Source organism: Amphiura filiformis, chromosome 20, assembly GCF_039555335.1.
Source record: "Amphiura filiformis chromosome 20, Afil_fr2py, whole genome shotgun sequence".
Lineage (NCBI taxonomy): Eukaryota > Metazoa > Echinodermata > Ophiuroidea > Amphilepidida > Amphiuridae > Amphiura > Amphiura filiformis.
Window position 1 is genome coordinate 46,900,479 of NC_092647.1, and position 26,887 is coordinate 46,927,365.

General features: G+C 38.1%; 1 protein-coding gene across 3 annotated transcripts in view; it reads left to right on the forward strand.

The window, feature by feature from the left end:
• Positions 1-26,887, forward strand: part of LOC140141852 (uncharacterized) — a 625,910-nt gene that overhangs the window by 585,742 nt on the left and 13,281 nt on the right. For all 3 annotated transcript variants that reach the window (XM_072163721.1, XM_072163722.1, XM_072163723.1), the window contains 2 exons: positions 13,959-14,091; positions 16,969-17,094. In XM_072163721.1, the coding sequence (XP_072019822.1) occupies positions 13,959-14,091; positions 16,969-17,094 (259 nt within the window). The remainder of the gene's footprint in view (positions 1-13,958; positions 14,092-16,968; positions 17,095-26,887) is intronic.

Here is a 26,887-nt window from a genome sequence, read left to right on the forward strand (position 1 = left end):
TTAATGACATAAAATTGGCAAAATATTGTAAGGGTCAACTGGGGTTTGATGTTAAAAACCTACATCTTGGTGTATGAATAGGCCGTTTTCAACAGATTTATCACATTCGCCTTGCTATATACATTGAATTGCACCATCTGTTGATGTCATGAAAAAAAGGTTTTTTAATAGCTGGAAGTGGTAGCTTTTGTTCGATATAAAAACTTTTCTGATTGGATGAAGGGAAAATTTGGGGTTTTGACAAAAACTAATCACAGATGCCGTATTTTCCACTAGTCACCAGTAGTTTGGCAATAATCTTTATTACTAAGTGCATCATAATCTGACTTTATCTGTCCACAGGCCCGTAAGCAGGGAGGGGTGCACCCCCCCCCCAAAAAAAACAATTTGGAAAAGTATACAAAAAGTCCCAAAATTTCAGAATTTGCGAGTGCAGCGAGAAAAAAAATCAGGTTTTTTGACGCTTTTTTTGACAAAAAAGGTCAAAATTTTGGGAAGAAAGTCCACTTTTCACAAAATCGCACCCCCTTGAGAAAAAAGTCCACTTTTTCAAAATCAGCACCCCCAATGAAATCCTGCGTACAGGCCTGTCTGTCCATTCTGCATACTCAGCCAGAGTTGGCTTATGTATTTTTCAGCATGTTATAACTTGCTTGTATGTTTGTTTATATATTATAAAGTGGAAAAATGAAAATTGACATTGGCCAACAAGAGGCTCTTTTTTTTTTCTTTTTCAAATTAAGTCTCCATTTGGTTACCAACCACAAATACAAGGTTATTTGATGTGTCTATTAATTCATATTTAAGGTACTCAAACTTGCAAACATGAGTATGTGGTTTAGTGTCATATTTTGTTTGATAAAAGTACTCAAAAACGATTTTGCTTTCACAAATAGATGTTTTGTACTGGGTACTTCCCCCTGTTTTATATTCTCATTATGGCAAACAATTTTGAGAATGAAACTTACAAGTACCATCTGCAGTCCTCAAGCTAATAAAAATCCTAAGCTTATAGAACCTAATCCTAAACTCTAATCCTAATGCTGAATCCAAATCATATTATATATCTTTACCAAATCATCACAAACCTTAACCCAACTTTAAAATACAAGATGCTGAAGTTTATTGAGGGATTGCCTATGCCAAAAGATGTGGTGTTCCACAAGGAACAATTCTAGGACCTTTTCTGTCAATATGACATGAAGTTAGTTAAGAATTAGTGTATTTTCACTGCATATGTTAAATAATTGTTCATACATATTCCACACAGTTTTTCTCATTGCAATAATATTTGGAAGGTTGTTAACATTTAATAGACATCCTCCAACTAATGGACAATTAGGTAAATTATACAAAATCCACTTTAACCAACATGTTATAACTTCATAGTTAAGCTTACTTTAAGTACTTTTTGAGCAGTTGAGAAAAAACTCTTCTCTCGACAAGATAAATAGCAATATTTGTCCACCGTTGGAGTGTTTTGCCTAGACTTGTTTTAACATTATGATGAAAAATGATGAGCTAGATACTGGCAATGACACTAGCTGTGTTCACATTGTCGGATGTACGCCTGGTGGAACTTGGTTGGCACAAGTTGCTAGCGGTATGTGCTGCCAGGAGTAGTGCCAGTGTGAACGACGTTGAGCGTAAGTTCCGCCATGCGTACGTCCGATGATTTGGAACGAGCTAAGTGTAATCTTCACCAGGCATTTGCAATGTGAATGCTGCTACGCTTAGCACCCGATGTAAGTATGACCCTTTGTTGCGAACTAAGAAATTACATTTCGCGTGCTTGAAAAAGGTCATGGAAACAGTGTTAGCCAGTGTTTACACCGACCAGAAGTGAATGCTTGGTGGTCAGTGTAGTGCCAGGAGTAGGCTAGTATACGCGGTAGGAGTAGGGAAAATATAATTGATATCAATGTTAGCATAAGTTTACAACGGATGTAACTCACAATGAGAATACGACTAATGCCTAGCTACCTGTCTGTTAGCAACCTTGAAGGTAATTATACAGTACCTGGATAACAAACTAATATGTCTTCTCGTTACGGCTAAAACTTTATCAACACTGGGGGCTGATGAAAAGCACCCAAGTATTACAGAACTATTATATTCCCTGTCAGATTGCTAAGTTTGAGATCCTGATGTTTCAAGGATATGTGTTGCCTATCGTATCTTTTGTCTCATAAGCACAGTGAATCAGCTGCAAATTGGGCATTGTGCATCATTCAATATTACACCTATAGAATAATTTATCCTCCTATATATGCATGGTTAAGAGGAAAACTGAGGGGGTACCAGTGGCGTGCGCAAAGGGGGGGTGGGGCAGGGGGGCCAGGGCCCCACTTTTGTTGGTCATTTGGGGGATTCGGGGGAAAAACGTTAAAAACATCAAAATTTGCTCCTAATCAGACTCCAATCTGGGAACTGAACAACCTGCCCCCCACTTTCAATGTGCTGCGCACGCCACTGGGGGGTACTAAAGTTTGGTTTGGGTAAAGGTGTACTGCTGGGGATTTGAAAGTGGACCCATCAATATACCGATTTGTCAAGAAATTAAGACCCATGCATCAATCAGCATGTTTCTACTGAGCACACCATATTTCTTACTGGGTAATACCTGCCAACCGATTAACCGTTTGATGGCCATCCACCGTGTTTCCACTGTCGCTCTACCCAGTAAACGATCTGGTGTGATATGGTGTAGGGCGGAAGTGCTGTATTTTGTTTTCAGGACCTTGGGTCGTCCTGTGTCATGCGCATTGTATTCATTTACTGTCACCTTGCAAGGTTGAAACCGTTAACCATCACACGAACATGTTTGCACTGAGGAAAATGTACCCTGTGTTACACCGCATGATCTACCTCCAGAGGTGGATCGCGGGTTGCCGGGTGTCCACACCACATCACTCCAAAGCAATCTGTTTCCACTGAGTCCATTAACCGGTAACACTCTAAACTAAACCGCAATACCTGCTAACCTTTCTCCAGTAGAAACGTGTACGTAGAAACCAATGAAAATGAGATAGTGTTGGTTAGCTCATATAGCAGGCATGAGAATTTGCAATCAAAACTCTGGAACCAGTCTTTTTGATGTCAAAATTCCCAGTTTTATTTATTTTCAGCCCATTTTCAGGTGTTTTTGTCCAATTTTACACGCTTTTCCAGACTTTTTCATAAATGCGTAGTCCCATGCCTGATATAGTGAAAGTAGTCAAATTGGGCTCCTCAACACAACATCTTTGGCAACACCCATCCCTGCATACAGATCCTGACAGCAGCTAACATATTTGCTGAATTGTTATGACTTGTTTACCAGCTCTGATGTCAAATTTCCACTTCATTAGTTAAAGGGAGGGCAAACCTGTTGCCGGGGAGATAACATAAGATAACATGAATTCATGTTGAGAGTGTAGACATTGTTTTAATAAAATAAAGACATGAGATGTTGCTGGGAAGATGGGGGGAGGCATTTTTGATTGACAGAATCTTATGCGGCCTATACGTGTTCAATTTTATGGATCAATATTACAGACCCTATAGATAAGAGAGTGGATACGAAATCAAACATTGTTCACTGTACACGCAAACATTAATAGTGCACAATGTTAGATTTTGTATCCACTCTTGTATCTAGGGTCTTTAATATTGATCAATATATAATATTCAAGTTAAAGGGTGTCAAAATCGGGTCCATGTATGATAAAAGACTGAAAGTGTCTTCTACTAACATTTTCAAACAAGAACATCTGCATTTCCTCCCTTCTCACATTGGTTCAAAACCTGTGATTTTAAAGATGATAATTTCCATCAAGTTCTGCTACTGTATACATCACTGCTAGACTCTACATGTAATTCCATTCAGCAGAGTGACATTAATGTTATTCATGCATTCAGGTGGACACACCAAGCCAACTGACATGATACAACAGGTGGAATATATGCCATATAATCAAGCAAAATTAATCGTTTCTCCAGTTCTCACTATTTTTTTATTTTTATAATTTTGTTAGAACATAGACTATAGAAAGGATAGTCTATGGTTAGAACAAATCGGCAATATGTTTTGAATGTTTCTGTTTTCAGAAATTACTGTGACAATGCAGCAAGCAGAATCTTGGACAACCATCCAGTCACTACTACACAGAATAAAGCAATTCTATCGTGGTAACTTTTTAACTCGGCCGAGATTCTACTTTGTGCCGTGACAATTAAAGCACCGCTAGACACTCAATTCAAATTTTGATGGAATTTCCTGCATTTCTTATTTTTCCTGTATCCTTATCTAAGTTCAAACCCTATGCCTAGACACTGCAATGTATTGATATACTCTTCCATATGTTCTCTATTGCATAGAGTTTACAGATTCTCACCATTCCCAAAATGGACATATATTTGCCCAAATCATGCAATGCATCTTGGGATTCCTTCCATATCCTCTCTGGATTCCTTATAAAAGCAATGACAGTGACATTGTATAAATTTTCAAGATTTTGACTATTCCCAAAATGCATCTCTTATTTGCCCACATTGTGCAATGTATCTTGGGATTGCTTCCATATCCTCTCTGGATTCCTGATCAAAGTGTCATTGTATAAAGTTTTCAGATTTTGACTATTCCCAGAATGCATTTCTTATTTGCCCAAAGCATCTTGGGAAGGCTTCCATATCATATCTGAATTGCCAATAAGAGTAATGACCATGACATTGTATAAAGCATAGAAATCATATGCCCCAGGATGCTCTCTTTGCAGGCCTGGACATGCCCTATCATCTCCGCAGAAGATATCGCACCCTGTTATTAACGGGAGTTATTAACTTTTTGGGCAGCATAGCCGAGTAGTTACGGTGCGCAAAGCCAAAAGAAGAGACAGACGCGCAAGTTTCTAATCAGTGATGGTCAGTAATTGATGTGATATCGCTTAGCCAGTTTGTCTCCTGTCTGACCAAATAGGATGAGTATTTACATCGAAATTGCGATTACTTTTAGGGGCATACTTCATTTCCTTGTCTCAGCAACTCTTTTCTTTAAAGTGGCATTCCGTGATAATGTTATATGTTGCCTCCTTTGTGGTTGATAGAAACTTATCCTATTACATTAGGATCCACAACATGCTCATCTATCAGGGAACAGTTCTTAAACCCCAATACATTTGTACATTCATTGAATGACCTCTGAAAATTTGGGTACAAAAACTCATACCCTGCAACTTTGAGGTCAAATTTTGTACTATGCTTGTTTAATTGAGGTTATTGAACTATGTCATTGGGACGAGGCCATTGTGGTTGATAGTGATTCTAGTTTTTTGATGTGTTGTGCACATTGTCAGGTGGGTGTCTAGTAACAGGTACCTCATATTGTCTTGTCACTTTTACTCAGGCATGGCTGAGCTAGCAAATCCTGAAATACCCCTTTAATTTGAAAACAAAAATAAGGTAGAAGTGTGTTGTATGAAAAATGAACATATTATCAAATTCAAAGTAAAGTAAAATGGTGTTGTGGCATAGTCTTGATCTTCTATTTGACATATTTAAAGATATAATTTTCATTGATTTAACCCCAATTTCCTTCCCGCTTTTTATCTAATTGGAAGGAAGAAAAAGATGAAGAAAAAAGTTATTTTCTCCACCCGGGTTTTGAACCACCGACCTCTCGAGGGGGGAAGGGGCCAACCAGTAGACCAGGGATAGCAAGCCACATGGGTGACCATCGCCAGGCCAAAGGTTTCATGCATACATGTAGTTTAGCAAGATTATGCAATTGGATTATGTGGGATGCATGGTCTTGCAATCGCTTTGTGTTGTATGATTTTGTATGGTCTAGTACTACTAGCGTTAGGGTTAGAGAACAGATCAAATGGCAACATCAATTTCAAGTAATTGCTAATATTTCTGGGAGGGAGTGTGAAAGTGAAATCACATTGATTTTTACTTGGTTGCTTAAATTGCATACTGTGAAATTGAATGAGGGCTGGGCACTAAGATGCTACAATGTGTACCCATATTTTCACATGATTCAGTATATTGCTGAATAGCAACTATTTTTAAACTGTTGCGAATTGGTAGTTCACAACATCTTGTGAAGGGTAGTGAGCTTTGGCAAAAATTGCATTGATCGTATAATGGATACCAGCTGCATCTGCATCCACTACTCAAAATATTGGCCAGCCCATCCATTATGACACAATATTGGATAGGCAAAAGACAAAATCCTATCTTGTATTCCCTAAATGACAGTTCCTACGTTTTTCAAAATCTCAGATTTTGACAAAACTACAGCACCGAAAGTCTTGATTTTTGCAAGGTATGTTAGTTTAATAAAGTATATTACATTTGTGTATAAAACAGAATTTAAAAAATATTGAAGGCGTCCTCCTCAGCAAATGTTACAATATGGCTTTAACTACTACATCTGGTCTGCTGTTTTTTCAGTCCGTTGCCTTCTACTTTCTATGCATGTACATACACTGTGGGCCACAATGGCCTCATCCCAATGGCATAGTTCAATAACTTCAATTAAACAATCATAGTGCAAAATTTGACCTCAAGTTTCAGATTATGCGTTTTTGTACCCAAATTTTCAAAGGTCATTCAATGAATGTGCAAATGTATTGAATTGTGCGCTGATAGATGAGCATGTTGTGGATCCTAGTGATAGTAATTCATTCATGAGTTAAGTGATATAACTAGTTATGACAAAGTAGCATGTGAAATGGAAACTCTCATTTTATCTCATTTCCATTATACAGATGCTGAAACAAAAGCTCTGACACACCTGCATTATTCAATCACTCAAGTAACCTGTTCAAAATATGATATTTCTCAATGTTTAGTGAATTTGTTTTCCATAATAACCGCGATAACATGAATTTATGTGCAATGTAGAAAAACACTTGAGAATATTACAACCCTTGAAAGTTTCTTACATTACAGAAGATGGTGTGTCTTGCATGAACATGTATCTAGGTCCAATTTATGCCTAATTGAAAAAGAAGTTACTACATTTGATATTTGTTCTTTGTATAACTAAAACATGATAAAAAGGTGTGAATGACACTTGAATGTTCTCTTTAGAATATATTGAGTTGATATCGAATACTTTCTATACATGTATTTCTGATGTAGGCACACACTGTGGTTTACAATTTCAGAAGCTATGTAAATTTGTTAAGAACTTGTGAAAAACACTTTTAAATGATTACACTGTTACATTTTTATGATAGTAACTTTTTTAGCTTTTAAGATTTTTAAGTTTGCTCAAGCCAGGCTAAAAAGCCAATATAAGCATGCTAGCCTGTATGGAAAGAGAAGTGAGAAACAGATTTGAAGACAAGGAACAAGGAAAAGAAGACCACTCCCAACAATCAAGTTAACAATTTTACTGTCAGCTTTTGGGTCAAGAGAAAGGAAGTGCTTAATCCAATCTCAACTGCCACTGAGGCTGTTTGTGACTTCTTAACCCTAACCCAACTAGGACTCACTAAAGCTCACTATTAAAACCGCTCTGCGTGCATGGATTCCACGGGACTTGATGACGCAATCAGACCCAAGTCATATATACCCAGGGAATCGTTGGCCGGGCCAACGTCACCTGTGTAGCTACATGCTGGGGATCTTCTGCGAGGCTCAAATCCCGGTGGTGCCAAGTGACTTTCTTCTTCATCTTCTCTCCTTTTTCGTTCCTTCTTTCCCTTCCGATAGCACAAAAACCACGGGTAGGGTTAGGGATAATGAGTTACTTTAATTATAGGACATGATGATTTGAACTGTTTGTTACTCCATAATGAGTTACTTAGGACATGATGATTTGAACTGTTTTTAACTTCATTATGAGTTACTTAGGACATGATGGTTTGAGTTGTTTGTAACTTCATTATGAGTTACTTAGGACGTGATGGTTTGAGTTGTTTTTAACTTCATGATGAGTTACTTAGGATGTGATGATTTGAACTGTTTGTGACTTCGTGATGAGTTACTTAGGACATGATGGTTTGTTTGGGTTGTTTTTAACTTCATGATGAGTTATTTAGGATGTGATGATTTGAACTGTTTGTAACTTCATGATGAGTTACTTAGGACATAATGATTGAAACTGTTTGTAATGTCATGATGAGTTACTTAGGACATGATGGATTAAAGGCTTAATAAAAGTGAAGCAAGCTAATTTACAATTCAACTGTGAAACACTTCAAGTTCAATGTTCTTGGAGTTCAATACAACTTGAAACATGATACTAGAGTGTGTAATAAAATGAATTTTTAAACAAGTGTTGACAATTAATACATGATATCCCCTTCCTTATTATATAAGGTCCTGACAAATATTGAAGATCATTGTCAATAGATGTGAGTTTTCCCAAAATATTCAAAAAATAATTTTCCCATGGAAATCATCCTACATTATACCAGTTTTAGATGGACATGTATTGAGAATCCATTTTAATGAATACAGCCATTGGTTTAGCTCCTCAAATAATCAGGGGCATACAGGGGGGGGGGGGGCAAGGACTGTCTCCTCAGAAAAGATAGTTTCTGGTATATCCTTTTTGGTAAAATTAGGATGGGAAAAAGTTCAAACATTTTGTTAGATAGTCCTCTTTAGATGCTCTTTCTCTTCTAACCAGGAGGGACTAATTTTGATGTGGCTTGGATTTTACCTTCTCAGAATGGCCAAGACTGGCTACACACCTGCCACAATGGTATATCAATTTGGGTGAAAAAAAAGTTAGAATCTGGCAACTTGTCTATATTGCAATATCATGATACAGTCATGATGGTAAAGTAAACATGTTCAAAGAAGTATGAGAAGGATAATGGAAATATATCCACTTCATACCTGAACTGGAGTTGTGGTAAGCATATCAATGTCTCATAGTTTTGCATGTTTTATATATGTGTTAAAACTTAACATACAGTAACAGTTTTCTTTGAAGAAGTTGTGCAAATACTTTGTCAAGAATCAGTAGACCCAAACTTGGCATATTTGTTATTAATTTTATTCATTTTAAATAGGCTTCAAGTATTGATATGAAAATGAAAGATTATTTCAGTTACGAATTTGATGATAAATTGGTTAGTGGTCTTGACCGGATATGACATTTGTGTGTGGAAAGGGATAATATGTTTGCTAGACACACAGCAATAATAATGTAACATAAGAATTGGATATCATTTTTATTTTGTCTTGGATTAGGCTATTTTAGATATATTTCTGGCATTATCTGACATTTACCGCATGATAAACATTTCAAAACTTCAGTCTGTAAGATCTGTTTGGTATCATTGTATCTGTTAAATGGCCATTGTGGTTGTGTCATCAATATGATAAATACCAAAAAAGAAATAGGACTGAAAAGTTCCATTTTAAAGTTTGATTTCTGTCTGAGCTTGGTGTGTTATGGTTTCAAGTTGATGCATGATTGCTTTTTAGGCCATTTTAAAGCCATATTGAAACATTTTGTATTTCTTTTCTCCACAAAATGTTACGTTTTTACTGTCGGATGTGTCCCTATTTAATTTTAACAGATGAGGCAATACGAAGAAAATCTATATTTTTATACCAGCGCATAATGTTGCCACTCCGTCGACATGACTGATGTTGTGCCTTTTGATCCCGGAAGGCCATGTATGTACACAGTGTTCTGAATATGTGCAGCAGTGTTTGACTGTTTATTCAAATTACAGCACCTAAAGTCTTGATTTTTGCAGGGTATCTTAGTTTACTAAAGTACATTACAATCGTGTAAAAAGCAGAATTTTGAAAAATATTGAGGGCGTCCTCCTCAGCAAATGTTACAAAGAGTCCCACAATTTGGTGTGTCTTTTTAAATGATTATTTTCAGTATCAAACATTTGTATTGTTTGCTGGATATACCAGAAGCAAAACAAAAATATTTGAAAATGTGGAACATTGTTATTTTGATTAAGTGGTCAGATCACAGAAATATGCTAATAAGAGCCAAGGCCTAGACATATGATAGTAGGCTTGAGCATTCGCACATTGGCCTGCATGGGCACTTGTCCTCCTGCATCCCCTCCCCACCTCCACAAAATCAAGGTTAAGTCCACTTTTTGCATTTGAGCAAATTATTTTAGAAAAAGGTCCACATTTTGGACATCTTTACCCCCCCCCCAAATCTAGGTATGGGCATGACCTCTTGTCTTTTAACTTTTCAAATCACACTTCATATATTGTGGTACAAAGGAACTGTTCCTTCTGCCTCCCTACCTCTCGCATTGATCCATGTCTAGCTGGATGTGTCCCCCAACTGAAGCTCCAGAGTAGTAATTAATACTATCTTGATTCTACCTCTGGGGGAAACACTCCTGGCCTCCTTCCCAATAATGAATAATATGAATTTTGAACACTGAAGTCAGAACCCTTTCACCCTTTTGCCCTACCTTCCTACATGACCTGTTTATCAAAGCTATTTCAAGAAAAAAACGAGTTTCCTCAAGTAACCCAGTAAGTTGAACTAATTTTTCCACTTGAAATTTCATCCATGAAACCCTAAGGGTCTGTCTTGAGACTGGTTCCTTTTCAGGTTAAGGTTTATTACTTTTTAGCTAGCCAGGAGTAGGGTGATTGTCAACAATAACATCATTTCATCCCAGTAGTGACTAGCTCATCCATTATTCAAAGACTGGGATTCACAAAGATGGCCCACTTTTCAGTCGCACACAGGTCATGTTCAATAACTCCCACGATGCATTGTACAAAATCTTGGATATAAAGAAAGGAGTTTTAACTCAATCTATTTAGGATGTTCAACAGTGGCAGCACCATAGGGGGCATGGGGGGATCACCCCAGTAAGAACTCTTGCCCCCCTGTTGCCCCCATTAAAAACCCAAAATTACAAATATTTCCACTTTTTGCTGCAATTTTGTGCAAAATTTGTTGCTTTTGCCCCCTGAAATTCACTCCCCCACCCCATGCCCCTCACTGAAAAAAATTTCTGGTGCTGCCACTGATGTTCAAAAATCCACATTGGAGTGAAAATTATTTGAGAGTTGAACTTGTCAGGCAGAAAGGTTAGAAGGATTTTTTTTCTCTCATTGATAGGGTCAAACCCCCATAGCATTTATAACATGTTAGTATATAATATCAGAGCCCTCATGATTTGATGAAAGTCCAGTCAAGTGACTATAGGGCACTAACCATGCATAAACCCTCTGATCACCAGACCAATCACCACAGGTCCTGAGATCGGCCCTCCCCTCTGATCCCAAAATATTTAGTGACCACTGACAGCTCATTTTGTTGAGGACTTATAGGCTCAGAGTATGAGCTAAAACATATCTGCTATATTGAAACCATCACATATAAAGGACAAAATGGACGATAACTATTCCAAACAGATCAACGATGGACGATAACTATTCCAAAAATTGTTTCATATCATTTCTGTTTGAAATGACAGGACATTGACCCAAATCATTAATAATAATATCAAATTTTGGCGATAATGCCAGTTGCATCATGGGATAGTATTGATTCTTCCTCTGGCTGTTGAATGTCATCATTTGCTACTTGCTGATGGCATTGCTAGTCTCCTACACATGTTGAGTAAATATGTTCCACACCTGGGCAGCTACTTAGCATTGAATATCATCTGTCTTATGAGCAGGCTAGACTTTCATGCAGGCTTTCCTCTTCGCTAACTAGCTATATACATGTAGGTCAATCTATCCTGGGAGGGTTAGTCTCCTACACATGCTGGCCGAACTGCTCATGGAATGCCATCCAAATTAACTGGTTCATAGGCTAGACTTCTGCACATACACTTGAGGGAGCCTTAGCAGAATATAGGTCGATTCAATCTTGCCTGCTGATTGTCTAGACTTCTACACATGCTGGCTTCACAGATAGCAAACATGAGATAGTCAATTACTCATCCCAACCGGGCGACCCAGTTTGATGAATGCCGAAGGGATTTCTTTTCAACTAGCTCTACTTCCCTGCCCTTAATTTGTCTTTGTTTTTACTAACCTTTCAATTGAAGTCAATAGAAATGACATTTATATGGAATCAATATGATCTAATTGATGCTTGAGGTTATAGTTTGAATCAATGTGCTGTTAGGGCCTTGGTGGATAATTGTATCACTTACTGGTTATGATGAATTGCTATGGACATAATGTTGATAATCAAAACTTGACTAAAACAATCAAAACAGCATTTTCAGTCAATGTAAATAGTAAGAAAGGATGCTTGGGAAAATAGTGGAAACTTAAGTGTTTTCATGTTGATGGATGAATTTAGCTTAGCATAATGCAAACAATTACACAGATTGGCTCATCCGTTACATATTATTCTTATTAACTTCATACCTGTACTGGGGTACCATTGGGCAATGCCAGTTGAAATCTATATATGGAGGACATGAACTTAATCTCCCACACAGGGGTGTAGATTTCAAATGGAGTCGCCCATTTAGGTAACCCCATTTGACATTCACACTCCCTGTATGGAATACTAGGGTCATGTCTTCCATATGGATTACGGGTTGTATGGATTTCTACTAGAACAGTTTCTTCATAGTGTACTAATGACACCCCCATCAGGATCATGCTTTATCTTCTTTAAAAATAATTTGTACATTTCCGGAGTTGGATGATGAATTTGCGAAAACAAGCAAGATAATTCAGCATAAGAAAAAGATTTTGTTTTAAGGGGTTGATACCCCCATATCCTGTGTTATGATATATGCATGAGTTTCATTGGCTGATCATTTCGGCCGCAATTTTATTATGTACAAAGGAACGCAAAACATGCAATTATAGCTTTTGTAAATGATGGCATTAAGGGGGTACTACACCCCTGCTCAATTTTATGCCTATTTTTGCATTTTTCTCAAAAATTATAGAGCATTGGTGACAAGTAAGATATGTATATTATAGGGGCAAGGACTACAACTGCTACACTGGAAATTTTATTTCAGCACAGACAACAGTTGTGGAGTTACAGTCAAAAATGAGGGAAAACCAATATTTGATCAATAAATCAATAACTACTTGCCTTGAGTTGCTGAATTTTCAGTACAGTAGTTGTAGTCCTTGCCCTATGATATACATATCTTACTTGTCACCAATGTGCTATCATTTTTTAGAAAAATGCAAAAATAGGCACAAAATTGGCCAGGGGTGTAGTACCTCCTTAATAGGGGCATACTATTCTAGCTAGCTTTTTATGTTTATTATCAGAACACAATTTATCAAAATGTGTACATACAACATACAATATTGATAAAGATGGGGCATTATAAGTAGTAAATGTTGCAGACTAATCTTTATTTGTGTAACTTTGATGGAAAATAAACAGTCTAGGCTGCATTTTGAGTGTATCTCAGTACATCTTGACATTTTAAATATTTTCTTATTAGCTCTTATTCCCACCACCTCGATTCAGAGAAACATGTGTATGGTGAAAGTATGTTTGTGACAGGCAATCAACTTACATGTGTATGATTGCATGCACTAGCTGCATAATAATCATTAGGTCTTGAATACCTTATAGACAAATAATTCATAAGTGAGGCTTGCTGGAGTCTTTTGTGACTCTTCAGTGACTTTTGACACCAAATATACCACCTTTCCTGAAACATGATGTGAGAACCATCTGTAATCAGTATTGCCCTTTATCTGTTTCTTTCTTAAAATACCATAAAACCTTGTCTACAAAAATAGTTCTTTCGATGAAAGCTAAATTAAAACTAAAGAAGCGTAAATATACCAATACAATAGATTGGTCTTGCAATAATACTTGTTTGTATTTGCTTGGATCTGTAATTTATTTGCTCAAATTCCATAATGGCGCCTGGATTAGCCTAGCTTTCATCAGAAGCACTCTATATGCTTGTAGACGAGGTTTTACGGTATATAAGATTATAGAAAAATAAAAAGAATTTGAACATTTGTCAATAACCGGTTTGTTTCTTTTATTTTGCTATGTACAGACAAAAGACCAGATCTTAGAGAGATTAAGCAAGCATATGACAGAGCAGTGGGGTAGGATAGCTCAGTTTGCTGAATCTATTCCTGGCTTCTGCAACTTCAGCAAGGAAGACCAGGGTATCCTTCTTCAAATAGGTAAGTGTTGTTAACTTCAACAAGGAAGACCAGGGTATCCTTCTTCAAATAGGTATGTGTCGTTAACCTCAGCAACGAAGACCAGGGTATCCTTCTTCAAATATGTAACTGTTGTTAACTTCATCAAGGAGACCAGGGTATCTTTCTTGTAACTGTTGTTAACTTCAACAAGGAAGACCAGGGTATCCTTCTTCAAATAGGTAAGTGTTGTTAACTTCAACAAGGAAGACCAGGGTATCCTTCTTCAAATAGGTAACTGTTGTTAACTTCATCAAGGAGACCAGGGTATCTTTCTTGTAACTGTTGTTAACTTCAACAAGGAAGACCAGGGTATCCTTCTTCAAATAGGTAAGTGTTGTTAACTTCAACAAGGAAGACCAGGGTATCTTTCATCAAATAGGTATGTGTCGTTAACCTCAGCAATGAAGACCTGGGTATCCTTCTTCAAATAGGTAAGTGTTGTTAACTTCATCAAGGAGACCAGATTATCTTTCTTGTAACTGTTGTTAACTTCAACAAGGAAGACCAGGGTATCTTTCTTCAAATAGGTATGTGTCGTTAACCTCAGCAATGAAGACCAGGGTATCCTTCTTCAAATAGGTAAGTGTTGTTAACTTCATCAAGGAGACCAGGTTATCTTTCTTGTAACTGTTGTTAACTTCAACAAGGAAGACCAGTGTATCTTTCTTCAAATAGGTATGTGTCGTTAACCTCAGCAATGAAGACCTGGGTATCCTTCTTCAAATAGGTAAGTGCTGTTAACTTCATCAAGGAGACCAGGTTATCTTTCTTGTAACTGTTGTTAACTTCAACAAGGAAGACCAGGGTATCTTTCTTCAAATAGGTATGTGTCGTTAACCTCAGCAATGAAGACCAGGGTATCCTTCTTCAAATAGGTAAGTGTTGTTAACTTCATCAAGGACAACCAGGTTATCTTTCTTGTAACTGTTGTTAACTTCAACAAGGAAGACCAGGGTATCCTTCTTCAAATAGGAATGTGTTGCTAACTTCAGCAATGAAGACCAGGGTATCCTTCTTGAAATAGGTAAGTGTTGTTAACTTCAGCAAAGAAGACCTGCGTATCCTTCTTCAAATAGGAATGTGTTGCTAACTTCAGCAAGGAAGACCAGGGTATCTTTCTTCAAATAGGTATGTGTTGTTAACTTCATCAAGGAGGGTATCTTTCTTGTAACTGTTGTTAACTTGAACAAGGAAGACCAGGGTATCCTTCTTCAAATAGGTATGTGTCGTTAACCTCAGCAATGAAGACCTGGACATCCTTCTTCAAATATGTAACTGTTGTTAACTTCAACAAGGAAGACGAAGGTATCTTTCTTGTAACTGTTGTTAACTTCAACAAGGAAGACCAGGGTATCCTTCTTCAAATAGGTAAGTGTTGTTAACTTCAACAAGGAAGACCAGGGTATCCTTCTTCAAATAGGTAAGTGTTGTTAACTTCAACAAGGAAGACCAGGGTATCCTTCTTCAAATAGGTAAGTGTTGTTAACTTCAACAAGGAAGACCAGGGTATCCTTCTTCAAATAGGTAAGTGTTGTTAACTTCAACAAGGAAGACCAGGGTATCCTTCTTCAAATAGGTAAGTGTTGTTAACTTCATCAAGGAGACCAGGTTATCTTTCTTGTAACTGTTGTTAACTTCAACAAGGAAGACCAGGGTATCTTTCTTCAAATAGGTATGTGTCGTTAACCTCAGCAATGAAGACCTGGGTATCCTTCTTCAAATAGGTAAGTGTTGTTAACTTCATCAAGGAGACCAGGTTATCTTTCTTGTAACTGTTGTTAACTTCAACAAGGAAGACCAGGGTATCCTTCTTCAAATAGGAATGTGTTGCTAACTTCAGTAAGGAAGACCAGGGTATCCTTCTTCAAATAGGTAACTGTCGTTAACTTCAGCAAGGAAGACCTGAGTATCCTTCTTCAAATAGGTAACTGTCGTTAACTTCAACAAGGAAGACCAGAGTATCCTTCTTCAAATAGGTAAGTGTTGTTAACCTCAGCAATGAAGACCTGGGTATCCTTCTTCAAATAGGTAAGTGTTGTTAACTTCATCAAGGAGACCAGGTTATCTTTCTTGTAACTGTTGTTAACTTCAACAAGGAAGACCAGGGTATCTTTCTTCAAATAGGTATGTGTCGTTAACCTCAGCAATGAAGACCTGGGTATCCTTCTTCAAATAGGTAAGTGTTGTTAACTTCATCAAGGAGACCAGGTTATCTTTCTTGTAACTGTTGTTAACTTCAACAAGGAAGACCAGGGTATCCTTCTTCAAATAGGAATGTGTTGCTAACTTCAGCAAGGAAGACCAGGGTATCCTTCTTCAAATAGGTAACTGTCGTTAACTTCAGCAAGGAAGACCTGAGTATCCTTCTTCAAATAGGTAACTGTCGTTAACTTCAACAAGGAAGACCAGAGTATCCTTCTTCAAATAGGTAAGTGTTGTTAACCTCAGCAATGAAGACCTGGGTATCCTTCTTCAAATAGGTAAGTGTTGTTAACTTCATCAAGGAGACCAGGTTATCTTTCTTGTAACTGTTGTTAACTTCAGCAAGGAAGACCAGGGTATTCTTCTTCAAATAGGAATGTGTTGCTAACTTCAGCAATGAAGTCCAAAGTGTACTTCTTTTGTTTATGTCAAAGGCTACCAAGATATTAAATCTGGTGTTAAAAAGAAATTGCTTAGAAGTAAGCACCCAGGAAGCTGGTGATAAGGAGCACCCAATGGGAAATCCAGCCCCAGAAACAGCATGTAAAAACACTGCTTCTTTGCAAACAGTTTATACGGTAGTTGCAAATTCTCTCAATTGTCAATGTACCATAATCATATTCTGTTTTTATTTTGTTTTTTTCCTTTTTGAAGGTGGTTTAGAGGTAATCCTGTTACAATTAGCGCAAATGTACGATAGACAGACACACCTAATCCAGATGTGGGACGGACAGTGGATCTCATTTGAAGAAACACTCAAACTCAGTAAATCTTCAGAAGGTATGTGCATTCATTAGGCTACCTTTAACATTGAAAGCCAATAGTTTTGGCGTTGTTGATCCATGTTACCGTTGGGACAAACACATCGGCCATGCACTCGTAGTAAAAAAGGTTCAAGAAGGGTTCTTTATTTATCCTCTCAGGAGAAATCTTGGTGGTTCATAAAAAGTAACCAGGATAATTAATTTTGGTCACTTGGGGTACTTTTTTGGTTCTCTAAGGAGGCTCTAGAACCGGTCTTACCTTAATGTAAGCATCACAAAATTTTGACATCCCTAACCCTAAACCCTAAGCCCTAACCCTAAACTCTAACCAAACATTAGAATTTGTGATAATTTGTGACAAGGTAGAACCGCAAAACCTGTAATGGCTCTTTAAAGAATTTCTGAATTTCAGGAACCTTTTTGTGGATCTAGTGTGAATTTTCTCCCAGTAGGATACTTTCAAACTCTTCAGGAAACTTTTTGCCTAAGAAAACAGCAGCAAAGTTTTCCCATGGCATACACACAGTCAGGTGCAGCACCTACATATTGTGTACTGCGTACACACGCTTTTGTGAATCTACGCAGGCATAAGTTGGGATTTATTGACTCCTGCAGTAACAAAAACTGAATAATTCTCGCCTATTATGAACTGATCATAGTATAAGGTCTTCTAGTCATAAAGTGTTTTAGTCCTATTGGTCTCTAGTCCAAAAGTTGGCTATTATCTAAACCATAAACCAAGCCCTAACCAAGGACTAACAAACCCTTCTTATTTTTTCTGACTAGTGAACCTTAGAACTATACCATATTTTACCCTGATGTGCAAGTGACGTCAACGCGTTGACGGAGCTTTTTCGCTTCTGCATCTGTGCGCTGTTTTTAAGCTTGTGTGTATGTACGCCAGTACTTAAAGCATACGATAGCGATTTGTAGTGAAATGCACACTGACGTCACTGCCACACCAGGGTGGAAAATAGTATAGTGATCAGTCACTCCCTACTGTAGAGGAGGTGATAAGTTTGGCCTCCTCCTAGTGATCAGTACTTACTGTAATGGGTAGGGGAGGTGATAAGTTCGGCCTCCTCCTAGTGATCAGTCCTTACTGTAATGGGTAGGGGAGGTGATAAGTTCGGCCTCCTCCTAGTGATCAGTCCTTACTGTAATGGGTAGGGGAGGTGATAAGTTCGGCCTCCTCCTAGTGATCAGTCCTTACTGTAATGGGTAGGGAGGTGATAAGTTCGGCCTCCTAGTGATCAGTACTTACTGTAATGGGTAGGGGAGGTGATAAGTTCGGCCTCCTCCTAGTGATCAGTCCTTACTGTAATGGGTAGGGGAGGTGATAAGTTCGGCCTCCTCCTAGTGATCAGTCCTTACTGTAATGGGTAGGGGAGGTGATAAGTTTGGCCTCCTCCTAGTGATCAGTACTTACTGTAATGGGTAGGGGAGGTGATAAGTTCGGCCTCCTCCTAGTGATCAGTCCTTACTGTAATGGGTAGGGGAGGTGATAAGTTCGGCCTCCTCCTAGTGATCAGTCCTTACTGTAATGGGTAGGGGAGGTGATAAGTTCGGCCTCCTCCTAGTGATCAGTCCTTACTGTAATGGGTAGGGGAGGTGATAAGTTCGGCCTCCTCCTAGTGATCAGTCCTTACTGTAATGGGTAGGGGAGGTGATAAGTTCGGCCTCCTCCTAGTGATCAGTACTTACTGTAATGGGTAGGGGAGGTGATAAGTTTGGCCTCCTCCTAGTGATCAGTACTTACTGTAATGGGTAGGGGAGGTGATAAGTTTGGCCTCCTCCTTGTGATCAGTACTTACTGTAATGGGTAGGGGAGGTGATAGTTTAGCCTCCTCCTAGTGATCAGTACTTACTATAATGGGTAGGGGAGGTGATAAGTTCGGCCTCCTCCTAGTGATCAGTACTTACTATAATGGGTAGGGGAGGTGATAAGTTTGGCCTCCTCCTTGTGATCAGTACTTACTGTAATGGGTAGGGAGGTGATAGTTTAGCCTCCTCCTAGTGATCAGTACTTACTGTAATGGGTAGGGGAGGTGATAAGTTTGGCCTCCTCCTAGTGATCAGTACTTACTGTAATGGGTAGGGGAGGTGATAAGTTTGGCCTCCTCCTAGTGATCAGTCCTTACTGTAATGGGTAGGGGAGGTGATAAGTTCGGCCTCCTCCTAGTGATCAGTACTTACTGTAATGGGTAGGGGAGGTGATAGTTTAGCCTCCTCCTAGTGATCGATCCTTACTGTAATGGGTAGGGGAGTCCTTACTGTAATCAATGGGGGGAAAAACAAGCAATTAAAGGAAGATGCGCATGGCACACTTTGGTCAATTTTGTCCTGGTATTTTATCCCGGTATCCTTTTGGCACACATCTCAGGCAGTTAATCCCTGCCTGTGAGTACAACAGATACAGCGCCCCCATGCGTAATGTGTACTTGTGTTGATAGCTGTAAGGGAAAGGCAGGATTTCTTGATTTCTTTCATGTTATGCATAAACTAGCACCAAATAATTCCATCGGCAGAGTAATACAGAAATGTTAGACAGGTATTTAGCTTCAGGGGATGTTTCAAATCTGCTGAATTTCAGGCTTTTTGACTCGTATTTCATGCAATTATAGGCATATTTCTACACGTGAAACACAGGCTTGTGCATGAGATGTTGGCAGCCATTTCTCTCTCATTCAGTTTGCCATTAGCATTTGGTTTGTATAATGTTGTAATTTCCATCAAATTTATGCAAACAACGTAAAATCCATTACATTCTCCTGAGACCGTTCATTCCTTTTTAAAGAAATAGTATTTTGATATTGAACTGTCTGGCATTCATGGGCGCTTCCTCAAGCAATGTCAGAAATGTTAGTATTCTGTATTTTTGCGAAAGTTCAGTGGCGTAGCATCATAGGGACACAGGGGCATGTGACCTCCCTCAATCGGGTGGAAAATTTAGAAAATCCCATAGGAAATTTGGCAAAAAATGACTTGTCCCCCCCCCCTCCAATCAGTCCCGGTGCCCCCAATCATGGTCAGTGCCACCCCCCAATATGATGACCCACGCTACGCCACTGCAAAGGTTAGTCCTAAACACTCATAAAAGAATATTAACTTTGAATTGGTGAATGTGTGTTGGTGTGTTAACACTGACTGGGCATTTCCTAACAGGACTTGTGAAAATTCTGGAAAGAAAAAACTAAACCTACTTTTGAAAGCTGTGGTACAACACCATCTGCTTTGTCACTGAAAGACATGGATTGATATCTGGTGCATGCCTGCCTGTAAAAACAAGACTAGACTCATATACAAGTTAAATTTAAACTCTCAACTCTACAAAAACAGGCGATCAATTTCAAAGTTAACACTAGCAACTGCTGCATGGTAACACAAAGTAGGACGATCAAAAATGTGATGCTATTTTGGTTCTATCCATGTTTGCTCCTAAACATAGTGTGGGTCAAATCTCAGAAGCAGGCCACCTAATCATGAGTTGAGGAACAAAGCCACTCTATCATTCTTTACATGTGGCAGATTAGATTTCCCATGCTTGATTTTGATCATTTCATATTTTCCAAATTTTAAACTAAGACTAATCAAATCTAAATCTGCTGAATGGGCATTGGATCCCGTTTATTATCACTTCATAGCATTGATTTTACTGTTTATGCGAAAAATTCTCAATTGTGATATTTTTGTGTGTAATTTTACATTTTTTAGGCTTGATGTTGGCAACAGTCAACATGCTGCAGGCAAAGGGTATATATAGATGTAGAAAACATGAGTGCACTAGGCAAAGTAGGTCAGGTTTAAGCTTACCTACATGTAGGTTAACTCCTTATCAGTCTGTGCTGCATATCAATAATAAGCTTCCATCATATCCAGGCAGATTTTTATCATGATATAAAATCCTCCCAAATGAGATAGTAAGAAGCAAACTTGGTTCAGTAGGTGTTTCTAGGGGATGGATTTTCCGGGTAAATTTGCACTGATTACCCGACCTAGTTAGGTTTAATTAGGCACATCTTTAGATTTGAATGTATGGGTAGGGCATGCAGAGTAGCGGTTAATTGTTTCACTTTTGACTGGGTTTGATGGCAGTCCCAATGATGCCATATTATCTAGACACAGTGATCCATCATATATCCCGCTCACATTAAACGCTCATAAATCATAGAATGGCCTTGACGATATTGGGTTTGCGTGGCTAGGAGGTTCAGTTGGCTAGGCTGGTATTTTGCAGATGATCCAGCAGATGGACCAACTAAATTGCACCAGTTTTTAAAGTGACTTGTATAGTGGTTGAAGCTTTATTTAGGCCCTACACCTTTGCAAAATGACTTTGACTTGTGTACAGTATCTGGAGATAAATTTCTGTACTACAAGTTACGACATACTGATTCAGAGGAATCAACATTTACTTTGTTGCACTTCACAAGAAAGTTGGACGAAACATGATAATTATAGTCTCTTAAAAATAAAAAGTCACCATGGTTACCAATTTGCTGATGCAATGAAGCAGAAGTGAAAAAAATGTGTTTTTCTAGTTTCCACACATGTAAGGATATGACCTAAATGGTGGTGAAGTCCCCCAAAAGCTCAACTTTGCAATATTTTGATCCATTTCATTGTGGTCAAAGAAGCGTTTTTTTATATCCTTGCCTTGGATGCTGCCAATCCCAGACAGCCTATGACCTAGGCCTATGAGCGCCCCATGAGCACCCTGTCAGTGTTAGGTGAAGCCACATATCCATGGTGATTTTGGCAGACTGGTAGAGAGTTACATGTACTATGCACAGGAAAATAGACACCCCCAGTGCATGCAGCAAATGCATGATTTCTGTGCTGTTAGCATCTGCATTTAGAGCATCGTAACCTGTGGTGGCACTGCCATGATAGCATTATTAGTTGGGTTAGTACGTTTTTGTATAAATTGTTTCTATGCAGTTACGACTTCACTGCGCACATTAGAGTCTAGGTTATAGTTTGTTTGGGCTGCCAATATGCTACAGCGCCCTCTGGATTTACATTACTTGCGCTTGCTACAGTGGTTCAAAAGCTGAAAGTAGTCTGTATAGTTTTGTGTCAAGTTCCTTTGAATGAAATTCCAAATAAAGTGACCTACTACTCAGTGCATTTATCTGATAACCAGTGACGGCAGTTGGCACCATGGGGGGACAAATACCCCCCACTCTAACAAATTCAACTTTCCAGCACAAAATTCATTGATTTTACCCCCTCTGAAATTCTCTTTCCCCCCATGCTCCCCTGAAAAAATCCTGATGCCGACACTGCTGACAACCCTCTTATATGAATCCATTTTCTACTTTCAGGTGAGCGATATTTATGATTGATGACTCCAAAATGATAACCATTTTATGAGTTTGTTCATTTTTTTAAACAAATTATCTCTTCAAACTGTTTAGACTTTCTATCCGTGGGTGGCATTCACAGTTGATATGAGTAATTCAATATGTAAAATGCTCTGTCATCTTACAGCTAATTTCATACACTTTCTGCACACAAATTTGTATTATTTATGATATGCTCTTTGAGTTTCAAATATGAATGATATACGTAATGAAGTGGTCTGATAGGACTTTTGAATTTAGAGCAATCGTTAAAATTATAATGAAAGAGGATTTAATTTTCCTTTTCTACAGATATTATTACCCGCTCTTTTAATAATTTTGCTATGCACTGTAAACTTGGTACAGGCAACTAAGCTAAAATGTTATATTTAAATGGATTTTGGCCAGGGTTCCAATGATAGTGTGCAGGGACTTAAACAGAAAAATTAAAAGCGTGACTCCTGGATATCACAATTTGTTACTTAAATCCCAAAGAGGTTATCATATTGCTGGAGATCTTGACAAAATCCAATAAGAATATCAGGCTTAGAAAGCATTTTTTAAAAGTCAAAATTAATTTATTTTTGTGAAAGTCCTGGAAATGGTAGGAAATTTGGTTCTTTTTAAATTTTTAAGTGGCCCATTAGGTGCCCATTTTAGTATCTCTGGTATGAACAGTTAACTCTACACTAAGTTCTAAGAACCTCACTAATCTCCCACCAACCCGTTTCTCAAGTTGCATTTTCATGACCTTACTTATTTTGAACTCCGCATAAAAGCGCATTCAAAAGCGTACAAACATATTCTGCAGCTTGTAACACAGTTGTATTGAAATTTTAATAAGATTTGGAACTTCGAACAATTTGCCATAGAAGTGATGATGTAACAGGATTGACTACCATGGCAATAGATTTAAACATTTTTGAATATATCACACTGCACTAGTACGTTCACACCGTACCTCTGCATTAAAACAAAAGAACAGGGATAAGACCTGGATCGTAATTCTATAGAATATTCATATCATGCTGATCACTTGCAGCTGTAAGATTAGTATCTTTGAAAAGAGCGGTATTGTATTCAATCTGTGATTGCAGACATACACAGATGATGAATGCAACCCCAAGTGCAACCTGCTTGTAGTGCAGGGCAATATATTCAAAAAGTGTTTAAACTAATTGCTCTGGTAGTTTATCCTGTTACATAGGTTTTGTCCATGACACATATAATGTAGGCTAGTGTGTCAACCATTTATCTTGCACCAGTATATTTTGAATTACATTTACATCAATGATTGATAAGGTTATCATTAATGTGAATGGAGGGTTATCATTTATGTGAATAGGCATAGAACAGACAATAATGGATTTCAATTTGGAGCTAGAATGGAAAAGAATGGATTTCAATTTGGAGCTACTTATCTGATAATAACAATAATATTTTGTTTGTAACAAAGAAATAAGCAAAGTAATATATAGGTCATTATAATGTAGTTCACTGGGTGAAATATCATAGGCAAGTCATAGATCCTGGCATCACATTTGATATCTATGCGCATCTCAACTTGATGGGCCTTCAATACCATGGTTTTTGTTGTGGGGCCAAGTTTGGGCCTACCTGATTTCGCAGTAGGGGGAGGGGCTAGCACATTACTGCCTCTCTCTGGATCTATTAGGTAATCAGTGTGTGATTATTGGTATGTTTCTATTGATAATCCAGTTGCTAGTTGATGATGATACTTGATTGGGTAATAGTAGAAACACTCCAGTAGAAACAGGAAAGGTCATGTGGGTTAACCTCACTATCAACCACCTTTTGGGGATTTCTTTAGTGAGTGACAAAACTACAGTTGGCCTATAGTGAGAAGTATTGAAATAATGACCCCTTCAGTTGATAATAACACCAAAAAAGATAACGGTTACAAATTTGGAACTTAATCGAAGTTATCAGAGAGTGCCCCTTTAATTCACTGTAGGAGAGGATTTGAAATGCCATCAGGTATTCAACCTATATGTTGTACACTTTAACAATTTCCTTTACTTGTATACCTCTTTACACCCAGGTGTATAAGAGGGTCCCTTACAGAATTGGGAAAAAGTGCAAACTTTCTATAAAGTGCCCCTTTAATTCACTGTAGGAGAGGCTTTAAAAATGCCATCAGGTACAAACCTGGAAGGGCTATTCTATTTGAACTCCATACACCTCGTATGGAAGACATGACCTTAATCTCCTATACAGGGGAGTAGTTTTCAAATGGATTGAGTCACGCATTCAGGTAATCTCAGGTAATTTACACTCACTGTGTGGAAGATTAAGGTCATGTCTTCAACTGAAATAGCCTATTTTGTTACACATCAATTTGGAAACTTCTGCACGTCTTGTGTCAAGAATGCTGATTTTGACTATAAGTCTTGCCTGGGTTTTGTCAAGAATCCTGATTTGAACTGGAGATTTCTCCTGCTATGTTTATGTATGGGAGTAAGAAAGTAAATAGTTGCCTTAACTGCTAAATGGGGTTCATCTTTGGTCCACAACTTTTTTCTTAGAAGGAACTTAGAACAAATAAATCTTGACTTAGTCAGTACACTTCTTCTCACCTCAACATTTGATATAGCGACGTCATTGCTTGTACATCATTGCACCACAAGCGTGCTAACAAACCACTCTTGAACATGTTTGTATGCACTCTGCAAAATTAGGTAAGCATGCGCAACTCGATATACGCACCTACGTCATTACCAAACTGAAGATGAAACAGAATAGTATTGTCATTCTCTCACTCACCTATGAAGTACAGACCACCTCTGGCATATTACAAACTGCAATTCCTTGGACATCCAGATTTAAATCCAGAACTTAATATTAGTATGCTCTAGCCACCTACGTAGATCATTGAGATGGATTACAAAGAGTATTTTATAAAACCTATCTAGGCCTTCACGGGGGGATACTCAAGTTGGATTGGGCAGGGATATAGAAACCTATTTTCAAGCAATTTTGATCCAAAGATATACAAAAAGTCCCAACATTTCCAGTCAAATCAAATTGAACACAATTCTTTTTATAATTTTGTGTAAATTAGTAAAGTTTTCGCTACAACAAGGCAAAATAAGGCTATTAAAAAAATGCAAAAATTTCTTTACATGGAAGGCTATGCTTTGGAATTCCTTCACTGTAATTCCAAGCATGAGAGTAAAGTCAATCTGTTGAAAACAAAGAAGCCAAGTCAAATGAACTGTAAAGCTAGATGAAATTACCAAAAACTTGAGTGCAACTTCGTGGCATTTAGTGCAAATTTGTACAATTTTTAGAAACTTTATGGCACTTTATCATCTTGAAGATGGTACTGTCCATATCTTGGTGCCCTTGTGAGGGTAGGTGTCTCGCCCTGTTTGATGGTATACAGGCCGGGGTATGTGTGACAGCTTTGAGGTGAATTTCAGAAATATTGTACAGCGATGCCCCTTGCATGTCTGTTACATTTTGGCTATTTGCCTCTCAAAAGCACCCAATGTTAACAATATTGGGTGCTTTTTGTGAAAAATGGATGTAACATTTACTTATGGTATAGAGAAAGTCGAGGTCCAGAGTCTGTGTGTCACACCTGATCCCCACACCATGCATCTTGGTGCAAACGTGGCATGATTCATGCTTCATACACACATTAAAACAAGTTCCAACAACATGTAAATGAATTCATAAACATCTAAAAGAAGTAGGTGATAGCACATGGCAGCCATTTTGTTTCCTCACAGATAGGTTCATGTTGACCTGCATGACAATCATGGAGCCTGTACATTGATCATAACTGATTACCATGTCTGCTGTAATGGAGGGCACAGAAGACAACCATCCCTTCCCATATACACTTGCATTATAAATCTGTAATTTTACCAAAGATCAGGTGTCGAACTTTGAGATGTGAGATAATAGTGTACCCAAGATGTGTAAATGATCCTTTAGATGTTCTGTACCATTGGGTATTTCAAATTGTATATCACTCATGTACAAAAAAAAACATAAAAAATCTTGCTTTGGGTATTAAAAACAGCAAAACTGGGTAAAAAGGGGTATCTAAATGTAGTTGCACAGATGTTACTCGAAAAGGGTAGCTAATCTCTGCTTCAGGATGCTGACAAAAATCAGTTGAAATGAGGGTGTAAAATTCTGGGTGATATTGTACTGAAAAACTCCTCAACGGCCTATTGACTGATCGCTACAGGCAGTTTAGGTCATAACACTAAAATACTTGCTTGGCCTAAAAAAGTAATGTTTTGGTTCTCGTCCTCTCCCGCTTTAATTTCTGCACTTTATGAACAATATGACCTGTTTCCCATAGAGCAAAGAATAGCAAAATCCAGTAACTCAATTTTATGCCGCAAAGCATTATGGGCCGGTCTGATATTCTTCTGTCACTGAGGGATAATTTGCAGTCAACTACTCATTATATCTTTTTCTCTGACC